Raw genomic sequence first — 17,659 nt, 5'->3', positions numbered from 1 at the left:
AATTCATCATGATGGAATTAGTATATATCATCATCCTCGTCTTCAAGATGGAATTCGTATATATCATCATGCTCTCTGAATTAGTATATATCATCATCCTCGTCTTCAAGATGGAATTAGTATATATATCATCATGCTCTCAGAAGGGTTAGAAATTATTTCATGGGCAACAGACACCTAATTTCTGATGTATTCACTGCTGAGCACATTGTTATGAAGCACATCCTCCATGTAGGGCTTCAGGTTATATGCTGGTAAGGAGACAAAGATGAGTTAGATAGGATTTGCAGAGAGGCCAGGAGACATGCATGCATGGGCACATGTCCACACGCAGTAAGGGAAAACCAATTAGGCTAGAGAAACTATAATGAAAGTTCAAAGGGAAATACTATTCACAGGCTGAGAAATATGTTATGTAGACCGAGAAAGGAGCACTGGGCTTGGGCCTGAAGAGTCTTTATAGAATTGAAAGACGACAGGAAGTACAGACATTTCTGCTATCCAGGAAACAACCGGACGAAGACAAAAGTCAGAGGACAACCAGGGCCTAGTTCAGAGAAGGATGTCCGACAAGCAGGAAGAGACATTTCAGCAAGTCCCTTAGGGAAGCACAGGAACCACTACTGTCAACTCAATTCCAACTCATGGGATCTGATGTAGGATTTCCAAGGCTATCAATATCTCCTGGAGCAGATAGTCTCTTCTTTCTCTTGCAAAGCAAGTGTTGGGCTTGAACTGCCAAACTTGGGGTGAGCTATCGAGTAGAGGACTACAAAGAAAGGGCACCTACTCAGCCTAAGAGATCATGGGAGTTTCCTTGAGACTCGGTACTGGAGCTGGGTCTCAGAAATTGACAGGAGGCAGGGTGCTTCAGGAGGAGGGGTAGCATATAAAAAGCAGAAAGACTAGAGAAAGCAGGAACACAGTGTGTAGAACTGACCAGAGATGAGTGAGAGAAGAAGCCAGGAGAACGAGGGGCACTGCAGGCCATGCTCAAAGAGGATAAGCGTCATCACAATAGTCCAAGAAACCAATGACAATTTTTGTTTTAAGGCGAAGCAAATTATGTTTTAGATGCAGCGTTACGGATAGCCTTCAGGGGGTGAGACTGGAGGTATGCCAATCCTAAGACAGGGCTCTAACAGTGTTACGTCTGCTTTCTTCATCTGTGACATGGGGTAGGGCGCAGGAAGATGATGGAGATGAAATGAACAGGAGTGGATACAAGAAACAGACAGAACTTGATAACGAACAGAAGGAAAGGGAATAGCCAAAAGTATTTTCAAGTGATTCCCCGATTGATTTCACTCCTTGGGTAGATGGCATCCTGATAATACTACAGGAATGTGGGGGACAAAACAAGATACCACATTCCATGTTAGATAGAGTGGATTTCAGGAAAAGATTGTTAAGTATTCACAACTATGAGTTTTCTAGAAAGGTAGATCTGGTTCAAGAGATATACCATGTGTGTCTCTTGAACAAAATAGTCTCTTGGCTTCCACAGATGAACTGACACGTAGTAATCACACAGAGGGTGACAGTGGGAATTAAGTGAGAACGTGTTGAAGACACGAAATGAATGAGAGGTGCCGTTTTGTCATTTACATTATGTGAGCTAACCAAGGGGAACGGCCCAAAGGAAATGTCCAATAAACGGTGTTAGGGCTTGGTCTGGGGTCTGGAGGCAAAGGCAGCCTCCGATGTACACGTTACAGTAAACAGGTTGCTCATTAAAAGAGGCGGGAAAATGGGGCATTGGGGCTTGCAACAGTTGCTAACGGTAATGAATGAGGAAAGGGGAAAGTGCAGCAGTTTCAACATCAGAAGCAATGTTATTAAATATCAGAGATGTAAATGAGAGGGCAGTCCCTTTATTCTCTTGCAACTTGTTGAAGTAGAAGGGAAAAAATTTTATACAGAAAGCATCCTACTGCCTGACTACAAACAACCTCAAAAGAAACAAAATGGAAGCTAACTGAGGAGAGAAAAATTAGCATCTGAAGGAAAAGTGGATGGATAACCATTAAAACATATGAGTCCAGGATTTGCCCAAAAATAAAAATAAAAATAAAAAAAAGAGACAGTAACGATTATACTTTAGGCTGCTAACTGCAAGGTTGGCAGTCTGAACCCACGGAGAAAGATGAGGTTTTTCTACTCTGGTACAGAGTTCAAGTCTCAGAAACCTACAGGAGCAGTTCCCTGCTGCTCTAGAGTGCTGAGGGTCGGAACTGACTTACAGCAAGGACTTTTGAGAACCCACTGCCAGCCAGTCCGATCCGACCCACAGCAGCCCGAGACAGGTTTCTGAGGTTTGGTACACCTGTGCACATTATCAGGGCGGAGCCTCATCTTTCTCCCCAACGAGTTGGTGAGTTTCAACTGCTAATGGCACCATCTCCATAGAAAGTAACGCAGGCTTGTGGGTAAGTGTAAAGAACAAAACTGCTCAATTGAATTAGGAATGTGTCCCCATGTGTTTGTTATTTCTTCAATCCAGCAAACAGAAAGGCAGAGGGGAAACGAAGGACGTTGACTATTACGGGAAGGTAGCTAAGCATGGGAAAGTGGTAACTCTTTACCTAGTTTTGACTTCTCAGCCATGCTAACAACTCCAAACCAGGGGTCCTCAAACTACAGCCCGCGGGCCACATGCGGCCCACCGAGGACATTTATCTGGCCCACCGGGTGTTTTTGCTGCCGCTGCCAGTCCTGCTTAGCAACCGACCCATCCCGGGCCCACAGTGCACATGTGTGAAATGTGAAATCTCAAATCAGATCTAGACTAACTGATGCACACTTGCATCGCTTGTTACAGACATCAGTGACCAATATGGAACCAGACATTGACCATCTCATTAGCAAAAAGGCCCATAGTGCCCATTGAAATATTGGTAAGTTTGTTGATTTAACTTTACTTGTTTGTTGTATTTGTTCCCGTTTTGTTTTTTTTCTTCAAAATAAGATATGTGCAGTGTGCATAGAAATTTGTTCATAGTTTTTTTTTTAAACTATAGTCTGGCGTTTTTTTCTCGGCTCCATCTTCGCCGTACCCGGAGCGGGCGCTACCTTTCAGCCACCACTATGCAGCTCTTCGTTCGAGCCCAGGAGTTACACCCACTCGAGGTGACCGGCCAGGAGACAGTCACGCAGATCAAGGCCCCTGTAGCGACGCTGGAGGGCATCGCCCCCGAAGACCAGGTGGTGCTTCTGGGAGGCTCGCCTCTGGAGGATGGGGCTATCCTGAACCAGTGTGGGCTGGAGGCCCTGGCTACTCTAGAAGTAACTGGCCGCATGCTTGGAGGCAAAGTCCATGGTTCCCTGGCTCGTGCTGGGAAAGTGAGAGGGCAGACTCCCAAGGTGGCTAAACAGGAGAAGAAGAAGACTGGTTGGGCCAAGCTGCGGATGTAGTGCAACCGGCGTTTTGTCAACGTTGTGCCCACCTTTGGCAAGAAGAAGGGACTGAATGCCAACTCCTAAAGCCTTTAAAACCCTGGCTGGCTCTAATAATAAAGCCATGTCACCCCAGGCAAAAACAAAACAAAAACTAGAGTCCGGCCCTCCAACGGTCTGAGGGACAGTGAACTGGCCCCCTGTTTAAAAAGTTTGAGGACCCCTGCTCCAAACCAACTCAAAAGCACCAAACAAAGATGATCGACATCCTCAAAGAAGTACAATTAAATCAAGGAAGATGGGAAAAAACAGGAACAAACGATTCTAACCGACATGTAAGCATGCCAGAGTACATGCTCAGGGGTGTCGTCTGGAGCCTGGGCACACAGGACTGTCTACCCGCAGGACACAGCAAACAGCAACAAACCCAGAAGCGTTCCTCCATAGTTTGTGGCCTCCTGGAGTCTTGGTGGAACACGTCTGGATCTATTTTGTACAAGGCATTGATGTTGCTGGGAACAGGGGTTCTTACCAGGGAAGCGGCAAGATACAAATAAGGAACAGCAGGACAGCAAGCACTCTGGGGTGTAAAGACTGGAATGGAAGGTATCAGCATAAACTCATAATGTAAACAGATATATATTCATAAGTACATTATGTAAATGTGTAAATAAACATAGGTATACACACAGAGAGACTTTGGAAGTCTGTAGCGACTGAGCCAATTCCAACTTCTAAGAGAACCGCCTTAGAGTTTCCAAGGCTGTAAATCTTTGCAGGAGCCGCCTGCCACATCTTTCCCCCTGGGAAGGGATGGTGGCTTCAAAGTGCTCACCTTTCTGTTAGCACTCAAGCAGGGGAAATAAAGTAGTATTGATACTAGGGCTCCAGTTCATAGGGGCACAGGTGTATTCCAAACAACACGTGTTGAAACCTGTCTCTGCCATCAGTAAATGGCTGCAGACACCTTCTCTCAGTAATACACTTCTTAGTCTCACTGGGTGCCTTGAGAAACAAAAAGGGGCGCCCTGGTGGCCACGTATGGTTGCTGTCAATCAGAATCCACTCAAGGGCAAAACAAAAACTCACTGCCATCGAGTAGGGACAATGGTCTAGCCCAGACTGATTTTTTAAAAATCAAAAAAACGATGGGCCCATAATGCTATTTTTTAAGGGAATGGATGAAAAAGGAGGGAAGGGTGTAAGGCGAGTGCTTCTTTTTTTATAAAATACCTCTAGTCAATGTGTGACTCACAGCAGCCCTGTAGGATAGGACAGAGTAGAACTCCCCCAAAGTGTTTCTGAGGCTGTCCATCTTTAAGAGGGACAGCAGCCCCTTGTCCTGCCATGGTGGCGTGGTGGGTGGGCTCTGACTACTGACCTTGACCTCGAGATGGGTAGCCCACTTTGTCACCACAGAGGCAGTGAGTTCAAATAGGACAAACGTCCAATCAAAGCAGTGGCTTCTGAGGGCATCTGTCTGGCCACTTAAGTTAAAGGCAGAGATCAGCTCAGAAGGTTATGTATGGTCACTGGTACAGGGAGTTTCAAAAGGGTAATCTTGATAAGATTTTCTTGAGGAACACAAGACTATCGGGGGCGGGGGACGAGGGGGAAGACGTTATATTAACACTGAAAACCGCACGGGTGAGAAGACCAGAAAAGTGGCGCTGAGGAAATTTTTTTCCATCAGGACAACGCACCTGTTCATTCTTCGAGGGCAGCAAGAAGGGCTGTGCTCTGAGACTCTCGCTGGGAAAACTGACCCCGACCACTCTACACCCCCAAGCTGGCCCCACGGGTTTCTTGATGAAAAACAGGACTGCAGGCCCTGGCGTACGTGCATGCACGCCCAACTGCCGTTCTGATGGAGGGGTGGTGGGGGGGATAAGGGTCAGAAGCTAATTCTTCAAGGAAGGGCTAGAGAGATGGTAGCAGCACCTTGATTAGTGGACAGACCTAGATGGAGGATATATCGAGAAACAACAGCTTCACCTTCTAAAGGTGTCTGTGATTGTATAGCAATACTTTTTGACTTAACCAAATACACATATATCCTAGTACAGTCCGCTGTACTATAGTAACCGGTCAGAAGTAATTTAAATGGCTCTTTGGTATCTAAATACCACTCTGCCACTAAAAGGTACCAGAACTCCTTGAAAAGCTAGCTGATTCCTGGTTCAGGGCAAGGATAATACAAGATACGCTTCATCATCTTCTGGTGACATAAAATAAGAAAGTGCTTAAAAATTAATGGGACCGTGTAAAATGATACAGGAGCCAGTCTGGAGAGGTTCTCAGTGGCCAACGTTGATAAGGGACTACAACACACTGGTGTGTTTTTTTAACTGAGTCTACCGACATAGCATGTAATTTAGGCAAGGGCCAGCAGGGCTGCTAAGAAACATTAGAAGCCTTTGAGAACTGGTTCTTCAGTCTCAAAACAACCCAATTACTTACTGGTTACAAAGGGATGAAAAAAGGGAGACAATGGTTAAGTATCACCCAAACTAATTAAAGTTATATCCTTGACCAAGGGATCAGGCTTACCATCACCCAAAACAGGGCAGACTATGGTATTCTGGGCAGACTACGCTCCTCCTGATGCTGCATCAAGGATGTCGTGTTCCTGCCCAAAATGGTCCATCTCAATCAAACCCCGAGGAGCAGGAAACAAGCTGTCGAACTGTGAGACAGTCTACAAAACAACAGGTCTGGACGCCCCCAAACGTCAATGCCAAGAAGGAATCTCTTCCCCCTGGAATGTGCAGGGCAGGGAATCAGTGCTGAACGAAGGGAAAACTGGAATCCTGGGAGCCAAGAGCCAAGTAGAATGTGCTCTCTGACAGATTCTAGATCAGGGGGAACAAAGACACAGACAGAAAGGACAGTTAATGAGCCGACTGGGGAAATTTGAATATGCGCTAGATGTCAGATAACACTGCTGGATCCATGTTCCACGTCCTAAAATGTGATGACGGTATTGAGGTTGCACTGGGGATATCCTCACTCTTACTGAGGTACAACGGCATCATGTCTGCGTCTGGCTGTCACACAGTGCAAAAGGGAAAACAAAGCCACTGTCGTAGTGACTCTATGTTGGGTTTCAAAAAGCCAGCAAAGCCAGCCTCGCCTTTTTCCCACTAAACAAGTTGGTGGGTTTGAACTGCTGACCTTGTGGTAGCAGCCCAATGCCTAACCCAAAATGCCACCAGGGCTTGAATAGTTGAGGTGGAGGGTGGAAGATAAGTGATTAAGTGTGTAGAGTATTTACATAAAACAACTGGGCAGTGTTAAGAGTTGACTCTTATAAAATGTATACAAGTTCAACTTTCCTATGGTCTTAAAATGTTTCAAAATAAGAATTTTTGGGGTAAGTAATAGACTGTAAACTTCTGGGACACAAGGATTATCCTGCCCAATTATGACTATACCAATCACAGTGCCAACTTTGGAATGCTTCATTTTCTACTAAGATGTCTGTCTTTTTGAAGTAGCTCAAGAAATATCACTTCCATAACAAGTCATAACATGAAAGACAGGAAGCTGAGTACAATCAAGTCTTCTCTGCGATTACAGGCCCAGTGATCTGAGATGGTCAGCACAGGTAGTTTCCCCAAGGTGACTGGATGGTGACATTTACTTCCCAAACAGCTTTTTCCCAAATGGTTCTTCCTGCCCCTCTTCCTCAGTCTCTCCTTACGAGTGACTGTACGAACTCATCCTTTCAGCAGAATGTCCTACACGGCTTAGGGTGGTACACGTGACTGGCTGTCGTACCCAGAGAGCGGGCACCGACTGGAAGGCAGTGGGGAGGAGCCTGGAGGCACAATGGCTTGTGTGCTATAACGGGTCATGGGCTGCTAATAAGGAGGTCAGTTCGAAATCATCAATTGCTCCACAGGAGAATGAGGTTTGCTCCCCGTCTAATAACTCAGTGTCGGAACTCCACTGGGGCAATTCTGCGCTATCACACAGGGTCACAATGAGTCAACAGGGGTTCAATGGCAGTAAGTTTTGTTTTTTTTTGAGTACTTAGAGCTTAATAAAAGCCCTATGTACAAGGGGGCCTCCCAAAGTTTGTAGGGAATGGAATTAAAATGCAGTGGTATCTGTACTTACTCCTTCTTTCTCAAGCATGTTCACATAGATGATCTCATTTCAGGCTGGACACCAGGTTTCCCTATTCTTTCCATTCCTCAGGAAAGCCCCCGGCTTCACTGTAGTATCACTGGGTAGGATGGGTCTTCTTGCCAAGCCTGCCCAGCGCTGGAGAGCTGGGCTTGGGGGATGGGGAATGAGCAGCCAGAAATTTCTGTGATTACTAACAGAGCGAGTGTGGGCAAGAGATGGTGGCCTCCGGCAGTGATGAGCACTCTCATGATACCCGCATGGAAAAGTGAAGTTACATGTCATTTAGACTAATCTCACCCTGAACCTTTTAAGAGATAAAACCATTTGAGGAGTAATTTAGTACTAAATTAACTCGGTTTTTATCCTCCCTATCTTTGAAGTTTTCATTGTGTAAGTAAGGGCTTCTGCAAGAGAAAGGAAGCAATGTTCTTTTTCTCTCCTGTCTGGGTGGCCTGGCTTATCACAGGCACCCTTCAGCCATGCCCCAAACACAGATGGACAGCATTCTGATACACAACCTTCCACCCCACACCCAGGATACCCGAAAAAACTCCATGATAATGGAGTTTTTATATCATTGTATTAGCATGCTGCTAACAAGAACTGAACCCTGCAGGGGAAGGATGCTAGACAAAGAAAAAAATGAGAGAAGGGTCGTAGCAGGTAACTACTACCAGATAACAACTGGAACAAAAATCCCTCACACAACTAATGGAGCATCTGGTGGTGAAAACAGATCAAGCTCAACGGTATCAACCAAAACGTGGCCAAATTGTGAGACCTGCCATGATCAGGTGGTAGTGGGTGTGGGTTTGCCATGGTTAGCAGTGACTCTCAAACTCAAAGACATGTAACATGTTTTCTATAAAAAGACCTGGGTTTTAAGCGCCTCCGGTTGCCTGGGTTGATAGTTTTTAGTAAATGGACGAACCAAACCCTCTACTAATTCGGTCACCCTCGGATCATTTTCAGAGATGCTGGCCTGGTTTATGCCAAGTCAGCCGCTCCACGCCAGACCCGATGACTTTGCCCCTCATGAAAACTTCGGATCCCTTTTTTTTTTTTATGGTCTGAAAGTCGTACCTTGCGGGTTTGTAATTTGCTAATTCAATTATACTTGTTTTATGCAGCAGTAAGCTCTAAGAACCACACATGGATCACCAAATAGGCATGATACATCATTAGCTCTTTACACTCTAAATTTCTTTTTTAATAGAACAATGGCCCTACTATCTACAGAGTTTTGGCCTAGTGTTATGTACTCGTGCATGCACCTGTTAATGCAGAGAAAGAAACATCTGTGCTGAAGTACATGTTAGGGCAGCATGTGTCCGTTAAACTGGAAGATGCAAGCAGAAGGTGTTTATTCTCAAGGAGAATCAGGAGTGCCACACCTATAAACCAAGACAGCCAGTTACGGGGAAGACAGGGTAGAAAGCAAGTTTATGCAATGGCAGCCAGCGGAAGGCTGGTGGTAGAACCCCTTTCTTCCTCAGGTTCACTGGAGAATCATCAGTCTTCCAGTCCCCTCAGGATTGGGCTGAAAAGTAATAAGAAACAAGGACAATTACAGAGGAAATGAGAGTAACCTAGAGACAAAACTGTGGAAGTTGACTTCAATTCAAGGTTTCTGAAAGGGAAGCATCCTGATCATGTTGAGCAAAGAATGAGAGCCGTGGTCCGAAACTCAGGTGCTGACTAGCAGAGGCTGGCTATACTTCAACCAGCAAAACCCAGTTAGGAGAGGTTGTCAAAGGTTCCAGAAAGCGTTGTGAAGAAACAACCTGCCCCTTTTTAATTTCAGTTCAAGAATGAGAGCTAAGAAGAAAAAAACGGAATCCAAACGTTGGGGGCCTTTGCAATCAGTGTGATGGTGATGTCAGTCACAATGACGGAGACTCGAAGAAAAGTGGTTACCTGTGGCAGAAAGGTGAAAGTATCGGTTTTGACATGTTAACTTCTAGGTTAATCTTAGCCAAGTGGGGCCAGGATACAGACAAATGGAGACAGGGCACTGGCGAACCCTTTGTTTTCCTATGGGAAAGTGGGAATGTCAAAGCAGGAAGACTCCCAACCCATGCTCCCTCCCTTCCCCTCCCCTAGGAATCACACTTCTTCATGCCAACGTGACACTCCCATCCAGTGTGGGCAGCTAAGGAAGTGCCCAGACTGCCAGCCAGGTCCATCCTAAAGCTGCCTTGATGTCGACTCTGTACATAAATCCCAAGTTCGGAAACCATTCAAGTCTAATGTCCGTTAGTCCAATGTTTGTCGTAGTACATAATACATAGTGTACCTTTCTGTACATGAGAAGCCTTGAAGAAACACTTCCAGATACACCTGAACATCTTTAACAGTACACTATTATTAGTAATAATGTTTTGATGTGCACTGAAAACTGGCATATAGCTGTTCATTCTTAAGAACCAGTGTATGCTCAAGTTCCTAATACAATAGGCTTGGGGGGGCGGGGTGCTGTCTGTTCATCAACTATGGGTTGGACGTAAACCAGGGCTTTCTTAACTCGGGGACTGCCTGCATGCTAGGCATTTTTAAAAGTCCATGTCACTGGAATGTCAACTTCAAACACTGAGTAGCATTTAAATATATATCATGGCACTTTCATTTCAAGTCTATTTAACATTTCTGAAATATCTAGATCAAAATGTTGGGTCAAATGACTCTATTCCAGTGAAACATCTACTCAAAGGGAAATTTCCCCCATCCCTATCTCCCATAAGATAATCACTGTATCCAGACACCTGTCAGTCATAACAGATTTTTCTCAGTGCTTGCTTCCTTCGCAACCTCACCTCCACGTTTCTCTTTTGCTGTGCGCTTGTATAGATCCTTCCGTCTGCCTTGTTCCTAACCCTAGTTCAAGGCCAACTGCACCGCGGCTTTCAAGAACCAGCACTGGAAGACCTTCAAAGAGACACTGCCCATTAACCACAACAGCAGCTGTGGGTTGGAGCCTGCAATTTCAATCTCAGAAAAAGAAACTGTGGCTTCTGAAATTTAAACAAGGAGGTGCCACTTGTAATTACAAACATTCCAGCGGGTTCCTCCTTCACTGTTGGTTTCCAAACAAAGGTGTTTTATTCCATTTCCGCGGTGTCCCCTCCCCCCACCCAGCTATGAATGTGGCCCTCCTTTGTGCTTTTCCTGTGAAGGCTAGCTCAGTGGAGAGGCACAGGAGGCGGGTTTTCACCTGGCTGGGCTTAGGACCCTCAAAACCATCTCGTGTAAATTACTTGTTTGGCTGGAAACCAAAAAAAAAAAAAAAGCTTCAGATTTATTGCCCACATTAAATAACATTTGAGAAAGCGCTTCTTTAAACGCACATAAAATTTTTAAAGAATATAAAAACCATCACATGTCACGAATGTTGGGATTTGAAGCCAACCTATTTTCAGAGAGACCAAAAAGATAAGAGTTCAGAGATTAACATCGTAGCGTTCCAGTGATTCTACCTGAAATGAAAGATGCATATTTTCAATCAAGGAAGCAAACTGAGAAGCAAAGGAAGCAATCTTTTCTGTCTCTACCACCCCTCACCCCATCCCTCAAAAAAACCACAAAAAAACAGTCCCCCATACTTACAGCTTGTTGTGCGGATTTCTCACATCCAGAAAGCACTTCAATTATAGAATATGGCTGGAATGAGTGTGTCGCCAAGTTAGAAATGGGAAGAGAGTTTTAAGCAATACAGTCACAAAAGGCAAAGGCATTCATGCCATGAAGCCCTTTAAGATAAAAATAAGGGTGAAGTATCTCACGTCAATCAGTCTTGCCTACAGAAGTCCTCAGATAGCGGGTATTCATTATAGGGACAAGTGGAAATGGCCAGTGTCGCCAACGGTGCCTTCCAGAGCACACCACAGTTGAGGGATTAGCTACAATTACTGCATATTTACACAACAGTAAAACTCATCTTATCCGAGCCAAACAAAACCTTGCTCAAAATAAACCAGCCACACTCCGCGGGCTCCTCGGTGCAGACAGAATCCTTGCTACACTTGGCTCCTTTCTTCCTTTGCTTTGTACCCACTGTGGCCATGACCCCTCCTCCCTCTACCTTTCCTCAGTAAAGCCAGGGTGAGCCAAAAGTCAGTACAGGGGGTTGAAAGGACGAACATTCAAAGAACCATTCTGAGTGGGCAGAGGGGGAGCCATAAAAACATATTCGTTCTAAAGTAATTTAGGATGAAATTATAGGATGCCCAAATTTGTTGAGAAAAGTCTGGTAGGAGAGGAAGTAGGAGGGAGGCAGATTGGCCATCCACTGGCTGATAGTGAAAGTAAGTAATGTGTACACAAGGGTTAATTATGGTTCTCTTTCTATTTTTGTATAGATCTGAAAATGTCTACAGTAATATGAGAAAATAGAGAAATCTGATGAATGCTAAACAAAACAACATCTTTCAAAAAAAATTTTAAGAGAAAGAAAATAATTTTCTGCTATTTTCTGCTTTATGAAAAAGAATAAGGGTTTGGGCTTGGTAAGAAAAGATGTGTTCTTGCTCCTGACTTAAGGGTCTTTTTTGGGGGGCCTCAGCTACGTGGAACCGATGTAGCTATGAATAGTAATCCTCGGAAAGACAGGTGAAAATCTTCAAAATCTAAAACCCGGATCTTCTGAGCATCGTTTTCCCCACCTGACTCACTACAGCAGCACAAAGGCAGAGGTTCTCCCTTAGGAAGGCGTTTTTGGACGGCACTGGTGGTGAGGCTGCCAAACACAATCCACCGGTTTCTGAACCGTTTGTCAACACCGAAGATAACCTTTACCAAGAACTGGTTCTTCCTTCCCAGAGCGTACTCTTCTGATCTTTGCGGTGATTACCTAGGGCTCTAGGGTTCCAAGTAATCTTGCTTCCTTCCCTGGACAGCAAGGGACCTGCCCCCAGTCCAGCGTCTGTAGGCTCAGCTCAACTATAAGCAAGGAATGTGTTTTCCTCTCTGAGCTACAGCTGCCTCGCTTCAAAATAATGGGATTTAGCCAGATGATTCCTATCCTCTTCAGTTCAAACATTTCCAGATGATTCCTATTCTCTCCAGTTCAAACATCTGAGGTGCCCTTGGGGGTCTATGGATTAAGTATTGGGCTGTTAATGGGGAAGCCACTGATTCAAACCCACCAGAAGCTCCTCAGGACAAAGATGAGGGCGTCTGCTACCGTAAAGATTGACAACCTCGGAAGCCCCATATAAAGTCCCCATGACTCGACGGCAGTAGGTTTGGGGTTTGGTATAAGAATCTCCAATTCCTCAGTTGGTTATGTTAAGAACGTGTTTTATTGCTAAAACGTCAGATTCTATTAAGTATTTTTTGTGGCTATGAATATTGAACGTGAATATTAATTTGGGGTAAAGGTGAAGTTTTGTATACTTTGCACATATATGTAAATGCATATACACATACCTGTATGAGTATACACCCAAGCTGGTACCATTAGGTGCTTATATGGGACTAATTGCTTCCAACTCAAAGCGGCAAATTTTCAGTTCCGCAACAGATGTCGCTGTGTTTAATTCCTCCTTTCTGGGCTGGATTTTCAGTAAAAATGCCCAGCGTACTGGTCAGTACTAGTCTTCCCAAGCAAGGCAGCATTTGGATACTTCAGACTCTGTTCTTAGTAATCTTCTCGGTAGGCTGGGAAATCTCCGTTCAAATCATAGGATCAATCAGTTTGGCCCAATTTAACAAATTCTCCCACATGAAACCAGGTTTCTTTGTGAAACACAAATTATTTTTTTTTCTTAATGTAAATTCGAAGTGGCTGACGAGGCACTAAAAATGTCACATACAGAAACCCGGAGAGAAAGGAGAGGGTTTCTATTCATAGCAACATTATCAATTTTTTAAAGGAGGAAAATCATTTCACCACAGAGGCCAAGGAATAATAAAAATTTGCGTATGTACTGAGCTGGAGAGTACCAGCTGTGGGCAAAAGTCGCGGAATACCCACCGCGCCCTTCCTGGAGAGGAAAATCTTGGATTCTTATTTGTTCCGCGTTTTTTCAAAAATAAGTAGGTTAATATTATAATTGCAAGACGTCTTACCAATCTGACACTCCCTATCAACCAATTCTTGACACATGTCACAGAAAAATGACATCTCTTTCTCCCTTCAGCCAATATATCCTCCAGCGACCATCAATCTCAACAGGTAGCTACGTACTTTCTTCGGGTGAAATTCAGAGCTGGAAGAAAGGATTCCAAAGATCGCTCAGTTACCTTCTGGGATTTCCGAACAGGGGCCAATGCCACTGACAAGAATATGAAGTCAGCAAGTGAGGGAGGAAGCAAGAAAGTGACCTGCCTGCTGGCTTCTTCCCTGTCCCACTCCCCTTTACCAGGAGGGCCATGGGGAAAACTAGATAAAGCATGTACAACATCCATATGAATAAAGCTCTTTGTTCCAGAGAACTGCCTGCTCCTTTATTCCCCCCTTTTTTCCGTATTTGTTCATTTCAAAAGATTGCTCAATGGGTCTCTTGTTTCTCCAAAATGTCCCAGGCAAATAATGCAAGCTTGTCTCGTCACACGAGTCACTAAATGAAGCCTTGTGCGTCTCCAATGACACACTGTAAATATAAAGTGGCATTAATGAAGGATATTTTATCAAAGCTATCACAGGCAAGTGCAAGTCCCTCCTGCGGCTATTCAATTTGATGCAGGGAAAGGCAACAATAGCCAGGGCGGCACTTCGGTCCCCCATCCTGGCATACAAGCCCCAGCAGGCCAGGACAAGCACTACTGGGCCCTGGGCTTCCCGCCGTGACCATCACCAAACCTCCACCCATCGCATCCTCTCTTATCCTGAAAAAAGGTAAGAGGAATAAGCAACTACTGGTTCATTTGTATTAAAAATAACATCATGCATGCACCTAAAATATGTGGGGGGGGGGATGCATAGTGTGGAGAAAACCTCGCAAGCCCAGTTTAGCTGTAAATCATAAACATCCATTTCATCTAAACGCCAAGGGAAAGAAGGGCTGGTAGAAATTTTCCTCCAGGGAGGGGAGGATGGTGTTACAGGGAAGACAGAACCAGAACCCAGGGAGGATGTAATTGAAGCACGCGCGCGCGCGCGCGCGCACACACACACACACCACACCACACCACACACCCCTAATGAAGTTAGACGGCAGCACCAACAGGTTTCCTTGAACCTGGGGAGTGGGACTTGCAGGCCGCTGAGAAAGCTTAATACAACGAAAGGGCTGTGGAAGCCAAGTCCGGGTGCCCACCCAAAATTTAACCCCCGAGTTCCGAACCTGGGACTAAGCCAGAGTCCTCCAGCTCAAACTCAGCCTCTCTTCATTATGCATTAAAAAAAAAAATTAAGAAAGTCATCTCTCCCCCTCACTACAAATCAAACCCAATTACTTTCTAATTTGAACACAATCTGATAACCAGCGTACAAACAGGGTGTACACAAGAGCAAGAAGCTGCTTCCATGGTAACTGGCAACAGAATGTTCATGTAGCTTTGACATGCACGGTTGAGTTCCGCTCCTTTCGAAGTCTGCTTAGACCCTCGCCAGGAAAGCAACTTCTTCCCGAGGGATAGTTACCAATATAGTGCTGTGGCTCCCACCCGTGCCTTCACGGAGCAGGCTTGACAGGGAGGCACGATCTGATCCTAGTCTGCAGCCGAGTGGCACTGCTCGGCTCCCATTCTTAGTGTAAAGGCTGTCTCACCGACCTGAGCTCCCCCCCACACACACACATTTTTTTTTGCAGCCAATACAAGTCTATTGTTGCTTCTATTATGCGCCAGTTACGGAGCTTTTACTCACGCTCACGTCTGACACTGGCGCTCTTTACAATGCAGCAGCACAAGGGATCTCTTTCAGGAACGTTTTATTGAACCCATCCAGCCAGAGACATCACCCGAAATGAAGTTGTAACCACACCGGCATCGGCTGCACCCAATTATCTCCTAACTCATAAATTAAGAATTCACAGAGGAAAAACACACAGACAACATCCGGAGACAGCCAGTGGTGTGGATGAAGAAATGCTCAGCGCTGGGATGAAAGCGGCTGCCAAATTCCCACCCTTCTACAGCCCCATAGCTTTCCCCAACCCAGCTCCCCTGCAAACCTGTTCGGGTATAAACAACCAACCCAGCATCCCCACCACCCACCACCCCGCCCCGGACCCCAAAGCTGGCACCCCTATACATCCCTATTTCCTACAGCATGTCTTCTGCGGTGTTTACATAACTGTGTGTCCTCTAGCGTGTAAACAAAAGACACAGCCCAAGCGGAGACGCGCCCCCGGAGCAGCCCGGTGGCCCCAGCGCTGCGCCCGCCCCGGCCGGGGGCTCCGCAGGTGGGGGCTGAGCTCTCGGTCTCCTCCGCCACTTGTTGCTCCCGGGTCCTGCAGCTCCCGAGCTGCAAGGAGGGGCTCCATCGGCGCAGAGCCCGACTGCATCCCCTCCTGCACCTCCCCCCGCCCCTGCAGCTCCGTGCCACTCCGTCCCGAGCCCGCAGCGGGCGGCCGCGGCGCAGGGACGCCGCGCGGCTGCCGAGCGGGGAGCGGTGGCGGGAAGGGGAGGCCGGGTGCAGCGCGGCCGGCCCCTCGGCCGGGGGAGAGCTCCGGCTCCCTTTTGTTAGCAAAAGCAAACACTGCCCTCTTCTTTCCCAACCGCGCCAACGCGCCCGGCACCCGGGCAGCCACCATGCTCCTACCCGGTGCTCCGCGTCTTCGGGGAACGCGCCGGGCGTGCACAGCCGCCCCTGGGCTAATCCCCAAGACCAGTTCCCACACGGGGGGCGCCCCGCGGCCCACGGCCGCAGAGGCCGCGGTCGCTCTTCCTATCACCCGGGATCCGCAAAAAAAAAAAAAAAAAAAGGACGGGGGCCCGGAAATCTGGTGCCCCCACTCCCCGCGGAGGACACGGTGGGGCAGGCGGGCTGCGGGCTCGCGGCTCCTTCCCGCAGAGGCGGCGGCAGCGGCCACCACCAGCCCCCGCCGCCCCGCGGGGCCGGGCCGGGCGAACTTTCCCCGCCTGGAGCCGGGCCAGGAAGACCCGCAGCAGCCGAGGGGAGGGGCGGGGGGGCTGCGGTCCCGAGCTGGAGGGAAACACGAGAGGCGTGCAGTTCGGGGGAGAGGGAGGCAGGGAGGCAGCGCGCGGAGAGCGGAGGGCAGATCAGACAAGTCTGGGGATGTCCTGTGCACCGGTGGGGAGGAATCACGCTGAAGGCGGCTGGTAGTCAGCCTTGGGGAAGCTTCGGGCGAGAAAATTGGGGCGGCTCGAGGAGAGACAGGGGGGCCCTAGGAGCCGGGAGGATATGCAAGTTACGGGGACAGCAGCGAGTTTAGGAAGGTCCGGAAGATTGGGGGGGCTGCCTCCTAGACATCCCTTTCGCCCACATTCTCCAGCCCTTCGGTCCCCATTTTCACCCCACTCCGCACCCCGCGCGAAGCCGTGGAAAAAAGGTGTGGGTGCAGCCATCCCTAAGGGCTCTAATTCCTATCCTGCCGGGCAAGGGAGAGGAAAATCACGGATTCCCTCAGTCTCTTCCATCTCACCCGAGTTTCCTCTCCACACTCCCTCCGCTTCGGATTTAGGAAGTGGGGGAAGGTTGTCATGGAAACGTTCCCCCTCCATGGCTACGGCTATTGGGGTGCCTTCCGAGGTTTTAGGGGGCCAACCAGCCGATTCCCACACCTACCTGTGGGGATCAATGCCGCGGCGGAGAGGAGCAACAGCAGAAGCCGGAGCCGGAGCCCGGGAGGCGCCGCCGCCGCCGCCACCGCCGCTGCCGCCGCACACTGGGATCCGCTCGGCAGCACACCACTCGCCATGTCGGGCACCTGCCTCAGACTGGCGGCCGCGGCTTCCTCCAGAGCCCAAGCGGGCAACTAATGAGATGCTAATGACATGCACTGGAGGCGGAGTCCGGGCAGCCCAATCACAGCGTCTCCAGCCCAACTCCGCTCTCCGTGGACTCGCCCCCTCCCCCACCTCGCCCCCTGGCGCCGGCGTTCGGCGGCGCGCCCGCGCCACCTAGGGGCGGGGTTAGGGGTGGGGCGTATGCAAATATGTTTATGTTAAAATTCGTTTTCTCTTCCTCCGGATCACGGAAAAAGTGTTCCCCTAGGGCGCTTGG

The 17,659-nt window shown here is 47.7% G+C and overlaps 1 protein-coding gene and 1 pseudogene across 1 annotated transcript in view; one reads left to right on the top strand and one right to left on the bottom strand.

Annotated features, from left to right (window-relative positions):
* Nucleotides 1–17,354, bottom strand: part of CADM1 (cell adhesion molecule 1) — a 405,565-nt gene extending 388,211 nt beyond the window's left edge. The window contains exon 1 of the mRNA XM_004712801.2: nt 17,222–17,354. Within this exon, the coding sequence (XP_004712858.1) occupies nt 17,222–17,354 (133 nt within the window). The remainder of the gene's footprint in view (nt 1–17,221) is intronic.
* LOC101641346 lies at nt 3,088–3,522 on the top strand (annotated as a pseudogene).
* Nucleotides 17,355–17,659: the final 305 nt, after the last annotated feature.

The sequence above is a fragment of the Echinops telfairi genome, unplaced genomic scaffold (genome assembly GCF_000313985.2).
Source record: "Echinops telfairi isolate 266 unplaced genomic scaffold, ASM31398v2 ScPeMD7_7463;HRSCAF=8501, whole genome shotgun sequence".
Lineage (NCBI taxonomy): Eukaryota > Metazoa > Chordata > Mammalia > Afrosoricida > Tenrecidae > Echinops > Echinops telfairi.
The sequence above is the reverse complement of the archived record's forward strand: the minus strand, read 5'-3'. Positions and strand labels throughout refer to the sequence as shown.